Raw genomic sequence first — 13701 nt, 5'->3', positions numbered from 1 at the left:
CAGTGGGATTAATTCTCCTCACTTGGTCTGGGTAAATGCAGATGTGGATGCTGTGGCAATTCCACCTGGTGGGCAGCTCCACCAAAATTTTTCTTTTGCTTAAGGTAAGCATCAAAACTGGAATATGCTGGACACACTCAACAGGGCGAGAAGTATCCGTGAAGTGAGAAACAAGAAGTGACATTTCAGAGAGTGAAAGTTTGATGAAATTATTCCACAGTTCATTATTGAGACTGGTATATGTTCAATAAACACAACCGTTTGTGATTAATGTAAAATTGTGTAATTTAAAAAAGACCGTACCTTTAAAGAACATCATTCGTGATTGCAGGTGATGAACTAATGCGTTGTGTAGACCTCTACAATCAAACTCAATCTAAATGGTTTGAAGAGATGGTCACAACAACTCTGGTGAGTAATAATCAATTAACCAGTCCGATTCCATTTAAACATCAGTCGATCAGTTCTAATGAAACTGCAATTCACATGGTTGGGAAAGCACTCTTTGTGCAAACCTGGTGATTTTGAGAGGGATCTCAACTGGTTTGAAATCCTTTCAATATCATAGATTTCATGCCAGGTAAACTCCTGAGGACCTCTAGTCAAACGGAATCTCATCAAATTCGCACAGCGTCGCAGACATCCCACAGCAAGGCCGTTATTTCTGAAGTGCACACATATGTTTATAGAAACTAATTTGAGTGCAGCAATCAACTGCATGACCAGTGGATTTGTTTTTAGCAGCATTTATTGAATATCTGACACGATTTCCTCCAATAGTGCATGAGGTCCACTTGCATCCTACTGACTAAGCAGGAATGGCCTCTGCATCAGGTTTCATTTTAAATTCTACCTCCAGCTTATCAAGCCACGAAGTGGACGTGGAATGTGAAAACTCGTTTCACTCCCACCTCTCTAGGGCAGGGCTTAATCCATAGCCAGGAGATTCGTACGCAGGAGTTTAAGCCCTTGGGTATCAACAGGCAGCTTTGCTGCATCTCTGTGGAATATACTGTATGATGCAAGAAGATTATCTGGACAACCTTTTGCTTTGTGAGTTGGGTCGTGATCTGGTCAGACTGGGTAGCCATTTCTCCCCTGTGATATTTCACGGTTCTGTGTATCTGCCAGTTGGCAATTTTGATGTATGATAGGCAGCTCCTAACATTGTACTGAAGTTGCACTATCCACTCCAGAGTGTTATTAAACCTGTAGCAACTTCGCCAGATTTGAGTTTGGCCGAGATCATCTTCTTTCCTTGCCAGGACCTCCCAACTTGCAGTGACGTAAAAGGTTCCGATGGAATGAAACACCTACAGTGTGCACACCCTTAAAAACACGAACTATTTTGCAGCTTGTTATGTAAACCAATTAAATTTCATGCATGTGATTAGAGATGTTGAGTAGCTGGGGTTTTAAACAGCCTCTGTACTTAATTTATTAGTGAAATCATGTGGTGAGTCTTTCCTGCTTTTAAATTGGATTTAGATCCAAATCAGAATAAAGTTCTGCTACTTGTAGCTTCGATACACCAATGCATCTGAGCGCAAAGCCCTGCAAAAAGCAGGACATCATAGGCTAAGCCCTCCCCATTATTGAGAACATCTACAGGGAACACTGTCATTTGGAGAGCAGCAGGAATCATCAAGGATCTACACCACCCAGCACACGCTCTGTTCTCATTGCTGCCATCAAGAAAGAGGTATAGGCAGCCCCCGGGTCACAAAGGTCTGGGTTACGAACAACTCGTACTTTTGTATTGGCTGGTCCCCAATTCCCACATGCATATAATTGTGCCCCACTTTGCGTGTGGGCATAATGTTCCCTCACGAATGCTAAATAAGTAAGTACCTGTCCCACCTACATACAGATTTGGCTTATGGACAGACCCAGGTAATGGAACTCATTAGTAACCTAGGGACTACCTTTATAGGTACCACAAGACTCGCCCCACCAGGTTTAGGAACAGTTGCTGCCCCTCCACCATCAGACTCCTCAACATCAAACTCAATCAGGGACTCATTTAAGGACTCTAACTTTGTACTTTATTGATTTTTATTTCTCTCTGTGTTGCACTGTTTGTTAACATTTCTTTTATTTGTTTACGTGTAAACAAAGATTTTTTTTGCACTCCCAGTAAGTGGTCATTCTGCCTCGCTTGCAGGAGAAAGCAACTCAGGGTCGGATGTGATGTCATGTACTCTGACAAAAACATCTGAAATTTAGGTCAGGTGTGTTTTCCAATAAATCTCCTGTAAATCTCAGCTCAGTACGTTATCCAGGTCGGGTTTATTTGCTTAAGATTCTTGGACAGTATTTGGTGGTTCATTTTCAGAGATTTAGCATGTATTATTGTTAAATTTATTGTAATTCTGATCTGGGAAGAAGAGTTCTTGGGAATAGATCCAGATCAACGTCGTATTTTATTTCAAGAATATACTTTATTCAAGTAGGTGCAGGAAGTGGAGCTGTATTTGTCTTTCCTTACATTCAATGTATCCTCTTGCAAAGTGTAACTGACACTGATGTTTCCTACTTAGACAATGCATCTGTGATGTGTCGGAGAGCTGCACACGGGGCCCAGCCACTTGGTGCCCAGTGATGGCGAGACTGTACACAGGCCTCTCCCCACAGAGCCTTCATCATCACTGCTGCCATCTTCAGTGCACAGAGTTGTATAGCATGGAAACAGGCCCTTTGGCCTGCCAAGTCTATCTGTATTAATCCTACTTTATTAATTAGATACCTCTCTATGCCTTAATTATTCAAATACTGATCCAGATGCTTCTTAAATGCAATGACTGTTCCTAAGTCCATCTTCTCTAATGGTTCACTCCAGACACCAGTTCCTCTTTGTGTGAAAAATTCACCCCTCAGATCCCCTTTAAACCTCTTCCCTCTCAGGTTAAACCTTGACTCTCCATTTTTAGAAACCACTTACCATGGGAAGTGCAGACTCTAGCTATCTCCACTATCCATGCCTCTTCTAACTTTATATTTTTCTAACATATCACCTCTCAGCCTCCTTTGTTCCAGGGAAAACAAGCCCAGTCTAACAAGCCTATCTCTCCTTATAATTTCAGCCTTTCAATCCGACAACGTCCGTGTGGATCTTTTTCTATACTTTCTCTCGATTAACCCCTTCTTTCCTGTAGTGGAATGACCAGAACTGCAGACAGCACTCCAAGTGCATGTCAATGCAGCGGTAACATGATGTCCCAACTCTTGAACTCAATGCCTCATTCCATGAAGGCAAGCATATTATGTGCCTTCTTCATCAACTTGTCAACCTGTGTGGCCACGCTCAAGGAGCTATGATCTTATACCCCAGGTCTCTCTATTTTCGACACTGTATGTCCCGACCTGATTTAATGTCCCGAAACTTACTTGAGTCAAATTTAATCTGCGATTCCCAGTGCCAACTTTCCAAGTTGTTCCAGCCTAAGACGATCATCTCTCTTCACCAGACGACCAATTTCAATGTCATCTGTAATATAAATTATAAACAACAGAGGAGCCCGCACTGATTCCTGCAGCACGGTGTTGGTCACGGGTCTCCAGTTTGGAATACCACCTTCCTCTACCTCTCCGCCACTAAAGCCAATGTAATTACAACACAGTAGAAGCTATTTCCGGCCATAGAAACCTGTGCCACCCAACTAACCTACCATAATTAAAGGAGCAAATAGTCTTATCCTGCCTTACAGATTTTGAATGATTTCATATCTTGAAGATGACGACTTTAGGATGAGATATTCAAGCACAGTTGCTGATGAGTTCTCCCTGGTGTCCTGTCTAATGCTTTGTTTCAAGTTCAAACAGAAAGATCTTGCTGTTGGTGTTCAGTTTGGCAGTGTATGAGTGTTACAATTAGTTCATCACACCAGTTACTACTAAGCAAGATGTACATTTTGGGTGTTGTAGGCTTTAAGGAAGTTCTGTGCCACAGAAGGTATTACATAAATGCAAACCTTTATTTTGACCGATTGACTCACTAAACCGTCGACAATGCAGCGGGTTTGTCCTGATACATCCAGGATAATGTTCTGTTTGTTCACCCTACATTTGGCTGTAATTCTTGGTCAGTGGGTAATTATTTGTGATGCCACAAGTGGGAACACTAAGCGAAAAAAAGCATTTTTAATCAGTTCCTGTTTGGCATTCAGAAGAGCAGCTCACGGTGTGCACTTCACATCTGTTTCCTGTTAGCAAGATGGTAAGGTCATAATGAACTCCTGCAGGAGCTTTATCTTTTTTGCACAGGCTAACATGCGGGGCTTTAATCAGGGATACTCTAGACAGGTCTTTTGCTATTAGTACTGAATTGCCAGTTGCTAGGTCTCCAGAGAAATCTGTTGTTTATTCTCATCTGTAGAGACAGGGGTTCTGAAAATATCCAGTGGAACCTTGACAAAACTAGGATTGCACTTAATAACAGAGATGGCCAGATTTCAAATATAGAAGTGTAAATATCTTGCCTTGATTGGATTGTTGGGAAGTTCCTGAGATGTAAGCTGGGCAGCAATGGGAATGCAAGTTTTAAAATGTTGACTGGAAGAGAAGCTAGCTGCATCCCATTCTTTCTTGTTACCAACTAGAGCTGATAATATCCTCCATATTTGGTAAGGTAGTAAAAGAATATTAATGATTGAGTAAGGGACAACGAATTCTACAAGAATTCTAAGAAATATGTGCTTATGTGGAGCAGTCTGTTTGAATGTTCTAGAAACCTAGAGGTCTGAGGGTATAAATGCATGATTTGTAAGCCATGAGGCAAAATTTTGGGGTGAGGTTAGCTGCTCGTGGCAGTGTTTCTTGCTGTAAAGAGGTCCTCAAGCTTTGCAAAATGATCACAAATCTGTTTGTACAGCTGTATTTGTGTTTGTTTTCCAACAACCAAAGGTCCACTTTAACAGGTGGTACCTTTAACCATCCTGCCAGGAGGCAGCCTGATGCTTTGACTGGTTTAGGTTTGATACACCATTGACTTCAGGGCACATTTACAGAAGGCAACCGGCTTGACCTTAAATGGGATTAATTTCTTTGGACATGTATCCCTCATTGCACCAGTATTTATTTATTACATGTTTAAAACATGACAAACCATGATTTCTACATCCAGAAGGCAGTTAGAAATCTAGGGGTCAGAGTGTACCATTTACTACTGAAAGAAGTTGAAGCAAATAGCATAGTTGTATTCCAAGAGAAGGCGGATGCATACATAACCAAGAAACAAATGCAAGTTATCCCGGGTTGGGTTACATAGGGCAGATTGAGGGAAGACTTGGATAGGGTGTAAGAATATTGGTCTGTGCATTTGGGTTAAAGTGTCCATTTTTCTATGGATATAACTTTTGGGAAGAGTGAAGCTATGGCTTGGTTTGGAAGCCAGAACAAGATAAGATGTGCGGAGTTATTCACATCCATCAAAGGTGGCATTCAAAGCTTTGAGCCATTGCAATCGCGGAAACAAACAAGAGCTAGGTATTTGAATGGTAATAGAAAATTGTACTGTTAAGGAAGCTTGTGCTAATATCTGTTTATTTTTGACCTTTCAGGAGCTTGAGAGGTTGGAGGTTGAAAGGATTGAAATGATTCGGCAGCACCTCTGTCAATATACGCAACTTCGCCATGAGACAGACATGTTCAACCAAAGTGTAAGGAAAACCTTGCCTCTATATCGCCCTGCATAGAAAAATCTGCTCGAGTCAATCTGATTATTTTGGAAGTGTAAAACGGGATCAGAACTTCAGGAAGTGATTTGTGACACAGTTCCTTCACCGCATTAGGATGTGATGGCACTATGGAAATGCAGTACAGCAGTGGGGTTGAAACAGACATTCTCTTACTTCCCTCTCGACCATCTCTTCAAAGATTGTCGGCTTTGTTTCCACTGCATCGTTCGATAATTCATTTAAAGTGTGATTTTTGTCAAGCTGCTCTGTCACGTTTCCTCCTGTGTGTTTTTCAGAACTAGCTCCTGGCACACCGTACTTACAATTGCATTGCTTTCCCCCCCCCCCCCCCCCCCCACAGATTATTTAATTGTTAGGTTACTTATCTCGCAGGCAATAAAGTGCGACTGGATAATTCATTGGTCAAAGCACTTTTGTTTGGGCATGTAGGAATGCATTACTAACAAGACTAATGCTTGTTGCCTATCACGAACTAATCCTCACAGGGTGGTGACCAGCTCCCATGTTGACCTGGTGCAATCCTCTTGGTGAACGTATTGCCATGGAGCTGTTTGGTGGGAAAGTCTGGAACCCAGCAGCAATCTGTTGCCATTTCGGGTCAGGAGTATGACTTGAAGGAGAAAGCAAGTTGGTGGTGTTTCAATGTGCCTCTCCCTCCCATTCACCCCTCCCCCACTGCTAGCTCATGTTTTTCAATTGTTTAAAAAAGGCTCCAAAAGTAAACCAGAAAATTACAGGCTGGTGAGCCTTATGTCAGTAGTAGGTAAATTATTGGAGGGGTTCTGATAAATTGGATATACAGGTATATGGGCAGCCAAGGGCTGATTAATGATAGTCAGCATGGCATTGTGCATGGTAGGTTGTGTTTAACAAATCTTATAGAGTTCTTGAGGTTACCAAGAAAATAGATGAAGGAAAGGCTGTGGATGTTGTCTGCACGGAAGGTTAGTTCAGAAGGTTCAGACACGAGGTATCCATGAAGAAGTTGTAAACTGGATTTGAAATTGGCTGAATGGGAGAAGACAGAGTAGTAATGGATGATTGCTTCTCAGACTGGAGGCCTGTGGTGAGTGGTGTGCCTCAGGGAACGGTGCTGGGACCGTTGCGGTTTGTTGTCTATATCAATGATCAGGATGATGATGTGGGAAATTGGATCAGCAAGTTTGCAGATGACACTTAAGATTGGAGCAGAAAATCTCCTGTGCATCCAGCAAGTACACTCTTGATGGTGCCCCTGTAGAAGTTATCGAAGGACAAGGGCAACTTCCTTCGGCAATAGTATGCTTTCATGATGTTTGTGTCAACATGCTTGTTCCAGGTCAGATCATTGGAAATATTTGTTCCTAAGAATTTAAGAAGTATAGTTGCATTAGAGTGAAGCGGAGACTTACCTGGATGTTGCCTGGACTGGAGGGCATTTGTAAATGGGGGAGAGGTTGGAAAGGCTGGGCTTGTTTTCCCTGCAGTGTATGAGGCTGACTATTGACCTGATAGACATAGATAGGCTGGATAGTCAGTTCTTATGGTGGGGCTATCAACCAGAGGATATAGGTTAAGTTGAGAAGAAGGAATTTAAAAGATTAGAGTTTTCTTTACATGGAGTGGTTGATATCTGAAACTCACCGATGCTAATCACGATTACGATTCCTTGCCAATTTTTGATTTGATGGTGTGTGGAGTTAGCGCTGCAGAACTTCCCAGACTACTCCAAATCATATCTCCCATGAGGCTGGAGTTTGTGGCCTGCTGCTGCAGGGATATATCCAGGGATTTCATTATGAGGAGTCTGGCACATTATGTGCGAGGTGTGGTTCAGTGAATATATCAGGCACTTGTTCGATCAGTCTGAGGCACAGCTCTCTAATTCAGGCACCTGTCCCCCATGAGGCCTTTGCAACACAACAGTGAAGTGAGTGTTTTTGCGATGTCCGCATTCTCTCTCGAAGTTGACAGTAGCCTGTTGGTTTGAAATAATTTCTTCTGTTTTAATAGAGACAATGAAAGAACTTTGCTTGACCATGCAAGAGGGCAGTTGAGAATCAGTCATGTGACTGCAGCACTGTAGTCACATGAGGCCAGAGTGGTCAAGGACAGCATCTATCCTCCTTACAACACCCCCCCCCGCCCCCCAGGACATAAGTAAATCAGATGATTTTTTAGTGGCTTTGTGGTCGTCATTTGTGTATCTCTTATCTCAGATAATCTACTCAACGTAAATTCAATCCTAGACAAAATGGAATTTGAATCCAGGCCTGTTAGTGCTTGCTTCTTGAGTTGACTTCCTTATCATTCAATCACTGGATTATCACCTCATCCAACAGCAACATCATCCTTTTTAATACTGAAGGGCTGAAAATGAGTGTGCTCTTGAGTTAGAAAAGCAGCTCTTTCTAATGTCATCAGTTCTTGTTTGACAGCTGATTGTGTATGATTGAATCCGAGCAGTTGCACGGTGTTGGCTCATGTCGGAAACAACTCGTGCATTGACCTTTTAAGTTAATCATGAATGTTGTTGAACTGTTTCTCTTCAGTTCAGTGCCACTTACAAAACAAAAATATTGCTCTCACTTCAATTGCCTTAACAGCAATGGCTTCTTTAGCCCTAGGCCATGTTGTTAGAAATAGCTCACTAGATTTCTATTGCCTGTTTTCTAAAGGGTGAACTTGATAGTTTTATTTTACATATCGCCAGTGGGCTGATATCGCCTCAAACCGTGCATCTTGGCGCCTCAAAGTTCGGCGGGCAGCAACCTCCTTTGATGAAGACCGCAGAGCCCACCTCACTGACAAAAGTCAAAGGAGGAAAAACCCAACACCCAACCAACCAATTTTCCCTTGCAACCGCTGCAACCGTGTCTGCCTGTCCCGCATCGGACTTGTCAGCCACAAACGAGCCTGCAGCTGACGTGGACATTGCCCCTCCATAAATCTTCATCCGCGAAGCCAAGCCAAAGAAAGAAAATATTGACGATGTCAGTAGTGCTTTAATTTAGTCCCAGGAGTCAGTCCCGCGTGGATAGATGTATATCTGGCCATTACTCGCTTCCTGATGATACTTTGCTGTTTGACAAGTGTGGAGGTATTTTGATTTTCCCTTTGCAGCTGTGAAACAGAAGCACAGCAGATGGCCCCTGACCATTTGGGCCTGTTTGCTTCAGCGTGTTAGATTCTTAAGTCAAGAGAGACATTTAATTGGAGCTGAAAATAGGCATGTGGTATGCCAAAATGAATCTGATAGTCTGTGCGTCATGGGGTAAATTTAATGATTGGAAATGCTCTTCAGGTGCAGGGCTATCAGCGGTTTGGGCAAGTTACTGTTGGATATGGTCTCTTCCCAGTTTAATTCTGCCCAGCCACTTCCACTTTTGGGACTGCAGCCACGCTGGACTATTGTGCAAAATGGCGAACGTTCCCAAGGTGCAGAGGGACGTGTGAGTGGTGGTTAGGCTCACCGCCCTGCCCTTCCTTGTCGTCTCCAGGCCAATGTCCGTTCAACGGGGTCTTGCTTCTCTGGGTGCTGCTCTGTTCAGGGTTTGTTACCTGTATTGTCCATTATCTGCAGAGGTCTTACATTGAGATCATCTGTAAACAGAGTCTACACTTTTCATCCATTGCAACTGATTGCAATTGTTTCTCAGTGGGATTGAAGTATGACTTGCCGGTGGATGTTGAGTAAAAGCATTTCATTGTTAAATGAAAGGAAGGGGCTTTTTAATTTTTAATAGACCAGTGGTTCTCAACCTTTCTCTTTCCACTCACATACCACTTTAAGTAACCCCTTACTAATCAGAGCACCGATGGCGTAGGGAAAACTTAAAGTGGTATGTGAATGGAAAGAGAAAGGTTGAGAACCACTGGTTTTATACATGCAGCATGGCGAAAGGCCATTTCGGCCCACAAGTACGTACCGGGGGTGAAGGCTGGCACTGACTTGTGGGCCGAAATGGCCTGTCATCCCAAATTCAAGATTGAAAGGTTGGCCACCCCTGCATTAGATTCCATGAGAGGGATTGTCACCATTTTATGACACAGTTGTCATTTGCTGATCTTGGCTGATGCATGGAGAGGATGCAAGGTAACATTTCCCTTTTTATCCACGCTGGACAATCTCAACAAGCGGGGGAGGCCTGACCTTCAGCTCCCAGTCTTCAGCTTAACGTGTTTGGGGGTGGGTTTACAGCACTAACTTCCCCACCTTTTCACTGATCTAAAGATAGTAAGTCATGAAAGGTGAATTAATGGGCTATGATCTAAAGATGGTAAGTCATGAAAGGTGAATTAATTAACTTTTGTTGCTATTCCAATGAATAGATGTGAAGGAGTAAACCAACCTGGGCTTGAATCTGGTGCCTATATCTGTGTGGGCTTCCTCCACCCTTTTGAAAAAAAAATGTATGGGGTTGTAGATTAATTTGGGCATAATTGGACAGCACAGGTTTAGATGGCTGTGTACCATGTTGTAAATAAACAAAAATCTTCTTGCTGTCTCTCATGTTCCCAACATTACCACCAGGCGCAACTCCTTCAGTTGGTCACCACTGCCTACTCAGCCAATCAACTAACAATTAACTAAGATAATGCTCAAAACAATCTGCTGGAAGTACTTAGTGAGTTGAGTAGCATCAGTGCGGGAATGAGAAAGGTTGACATTTCAGGTCGGAACCATTCAGGATTGAATGACCATTATTTTTACTCCGATGGATGTTCCTCTAGCACAGTGGTTTTCAAACTGCCCCCCCCCCCCACCCCCAACTCACATTCCACTTTAAGTAATCCCTGTGCCATCCGTGCTCTGTGATCAGTCAGGGATTGCTTAAGGTGGTTTTTGAGTGGAAAGGGAAGGTTGAGAATCATTGCTCTAGACCCAATTGTTAAGCAAAATATTTCATTGAGACAAATTGTCATTCGGCCCATTTCCTTTGGAGTTCTGAAACTGTGCACATGAGTCAATTAAATACGATTAAAACAGCGGTATTCAAACATTCTTTCCACTCACATACCACCTTAAGCAATCCCTTACTAATCACGGAGCACTGAGGGCATAGGGATTGCTTAAGGTGGAATGTAAGTTTAGGGGACAGTTTGAAAACCATTGTCTAGCAGACAGTTTTTTTTTGCTCCAGATTCCAGTATCTGCAGTCTCTTGTGGACTTCTAACAGTGTTTATCTTCATTCTCCATTTGACAAATATTTTTATTGTAATTCTTCGCCTTTTACATCAGGAGTGGGTAATGAGCCCTGGCTTGCCAATAATGTCCACAACCTGAAAATTTAATAAATCCAACTTGAATAGTAAAAGCTAATGGATTTTCTTTGTGCCACTTTTAAACAGATCAAATCCCTTCTCTCTTTCATGTCATGTCTAGTGTAAGGAAGGTTCTTGCGAGGAGCTTAAATGAGCTAACATCATTCCATTCAGCAACGTGCTTTCTGTGCACTGGTTCATTATTGACTGTTGTTGGCTCAGAAATAAGGTCATTAGCACCAAATGAAATTCTAGCATTTGCTTCTAATGTTGTCTCACAGAAATCCCAGAGCAAATGCCTTCTATGTCTTGGTTAAAATTAAGCAACTCTCTATGCGAAGCTTTAAGAGCTACTCCTTTGCAAGAGGTTCAAACCCTCATAGGAAGAATACATAACATAAAAAATGATGAATTAATATTTTTCAATACATTTCACTGGGCAAATTTGTGGACTGAAATTGCTTTATAGGTTCTGCAGCTTGCAAGGCTGATTTAAGTACAAATTTAAATATTTTAACTCAAACTATTAATAGGCCAAAATTTAATTGAATTTTTATAATTGCTGCCAGCATTTTCTGGCAGACGAAGCATCAAGAGATCGGAAATTTTTTGGAGTGGGTATATGTGAATAAGATGTTTAACTATTTGGGATGTTGGTCTAATAACACAGAATGCTTTGGAAATGCTTGCTCGCAAACTATGGGTGACCTAAATCTGACACACAGTAAAAGATCGGATTTTCCAGTTTGCAACGTTTAGGAGAAAGCTGCATTTGTTCACCAGGGCCTTCTCAATCGAAGTAGCGTTGTGTGCGTTTGAGACAAACAGGGCTATCCCCCACCCCCCCAAAAAATGGTGAAAAGATCTGACTGTTGGGAAGCCATATGGCTGGAATGGTTGACAGTGAGACCTTTATAAATGAGCAAAGCATTTTCAAAAAAATATTTATTCAATTGAAAAGATCTTCACTGAGCCCAGCTCTTCTCCTTGTGCCAAGTCCATTTTGTGCCGTGCAATCCCCACCTTGGGTGATGGTGACTCACTGCAGCTTGATTTCCGGTGGAGTCCCACATTGGATCACAGTGATCTGTAAAGTCCACGGCTTTGACACTTGAATACATGGGTAATTGATGGCACGCAACCTCAAAATCCCAAGCAGTACTCTTGAACTTCTATTTGGCATTTCTGTTTGAGATGCAAGCCCACCTGAAGAAATTGCACTTCCAAGAGTTCAGAGAAAATATTTATTTTTATCATTTATGTTAATCGAGTGTCCAGAGCTCGGCTATGTCATGCATCACCTCTTGTTTAAACTCGAGTTCTAGCCTTGTCACATCTGAAACAGATTTGATGTATGTCAAAGGAAGGCGTGGACTGAGTTGAGAGTATTTCATTTACCAATGTTTGGAGGAGTTTATTTTGGGTATCTTCCAGAGAGAGTACATTGGAAAGTATTTTTTACCCCATTATAGTCTCTGTACGTATACAGGGAACAGAAATGTTGGGTTAGTCTGGCGGATGGAATTAGCTGCAGGTTCCCTGTAAACGTATTTTTTTTAAAAACCCCAAAGTTTATAGAATTCATTTTCAAATGCATGAAACCGATTAAAAGATACTAGTACTGAAATTATGTGTGGATCATTATACTTAGTATTTTCTGTTGGTCGAATGCCTTCAACCTCCTCTTGTTTCACTGAGTTAATAGGCATTCAGATCTTTTACACAGATTTTCCATGTTGATTACTATTAAGCTCTGCTCGCTGTACCACGTGAGGGTCATTCTTGATGTGCAAGGACACTATTCAAACTTGATGTGGTGTGTTAAACACCTTTTGGATTTACCACTAACTTGTCACTCCAAGGATGAAAATTCTACATCGTTCATATTAACAGAGTCAAAAATTCCCTCAAGTTTTGGGGAATGGCAGCGAGCCATAAGGTGCATAATATTTTGAGCTTAGTGAAACACGAAAGTCTGCAGACGTTGCGATTGTAGGAACGCACCAGAATTCAGAAGCTTAGCTGGTCTTTTCAGTGTCCGTAGGGAGAAAAGATAACCTTATACTGCCGACGTTTCAGACCTAAGCCCTTCTTCAAGCCTGCTTATTGCTTGAAGAATGGCTCAGGCCCGAAACGTCGGCAATATAGTTGTAATGAAGTGGGATTCACTCGAAGTGTCCTGTACTGACGACTGGTCCCGCCTCCTCCACCCCCCCCCTCCTCCGAATATAACCCTTGTTTCCCGCCTAAGCCCTCTGAAGCCTGTTGTAAACTAATAAAAGCGTTAATTCTCCCTCCAGTCGAGAGTGAGCTTTTATCTACGGACACTAAAAAGACCAGCTGAGTTCCTCCCGCATTTTGGTGCGTTTTAACATATTGAACTTGCTCTCATTCTCACTGGAACGAGTAGTTACACTCTTAGAGAGGAAAAAGTTTGGTTACTCAAATAATGTCCTTGCACATCAAGAATGACCCTCACGTGGTACAGCGAGCAGAGCTTAATAGTAATCAACATGGAAAATCTGTGTAAAAGATCTGAATGCCTGTTAACTTTTGTAATTGGATGGCTTAAACTAACTCAAAGTAGATGAAAAGCATAAAGCACGGAACTATATAGCTTATAAAACTCAATTACAGTTTTAAGAGTTTACAAATGTAGCACTGGACAGCTCACTTATTCCTTTGTTTGGGTGAAAATCCTATTTATGATGTGAAAGGAAGGCTGAATGATTTGAAGATCACTGGTTTTACTTTTCATTA

At 42.1% G+C, this 13701-nt stretch overlaps 1 protein-coding gene across 2 annotated transcripts in view; it reads left to right on the top strand.

Moving 5' to 3' along the window:
• Positions 1-13701, top strand: part of gas7b (growth arrest-specific 7b) — a 454230-nt gene that overhangs the window by 437315 nt on the left and 3214 nt on the right. For both annotated transcript variants that reach the window (XM_069929483.1, XM_069929484.1), the window contains exons 12-13: positions 332-411; positions 5559-5657. In XM_069929483.1, the coding sequence (XP_069785584.1) occupies positions 332-411; positions 5559-5657 (179 nt within the window). The remainder of the gene's footprint in view (positions 1-331; positions 412-5558; positions 5658-13701) is intronic.

Source organism: Narcine bancroftii, chromosome 3 (genome assembly GCF_036971445.1).
Source record: "Narcine bancroftii isolate sNarBan1 chromosome 3, sNarBan1.hap1, whole genome shotgun sequence".
Taxonomy (NCBI): domain Eukaryota; kingdom Metazoa; phylum Chordata; class Chondrichthyes; order Torpediniformes; family Narcinidae; genus Narcine; species Narcine bancroftii.
The sequence above is the reverse complement of the archived record's forward strand: the minus strand, read 5'-3'. Positions and strand labels throughout refer to the sequence as shown.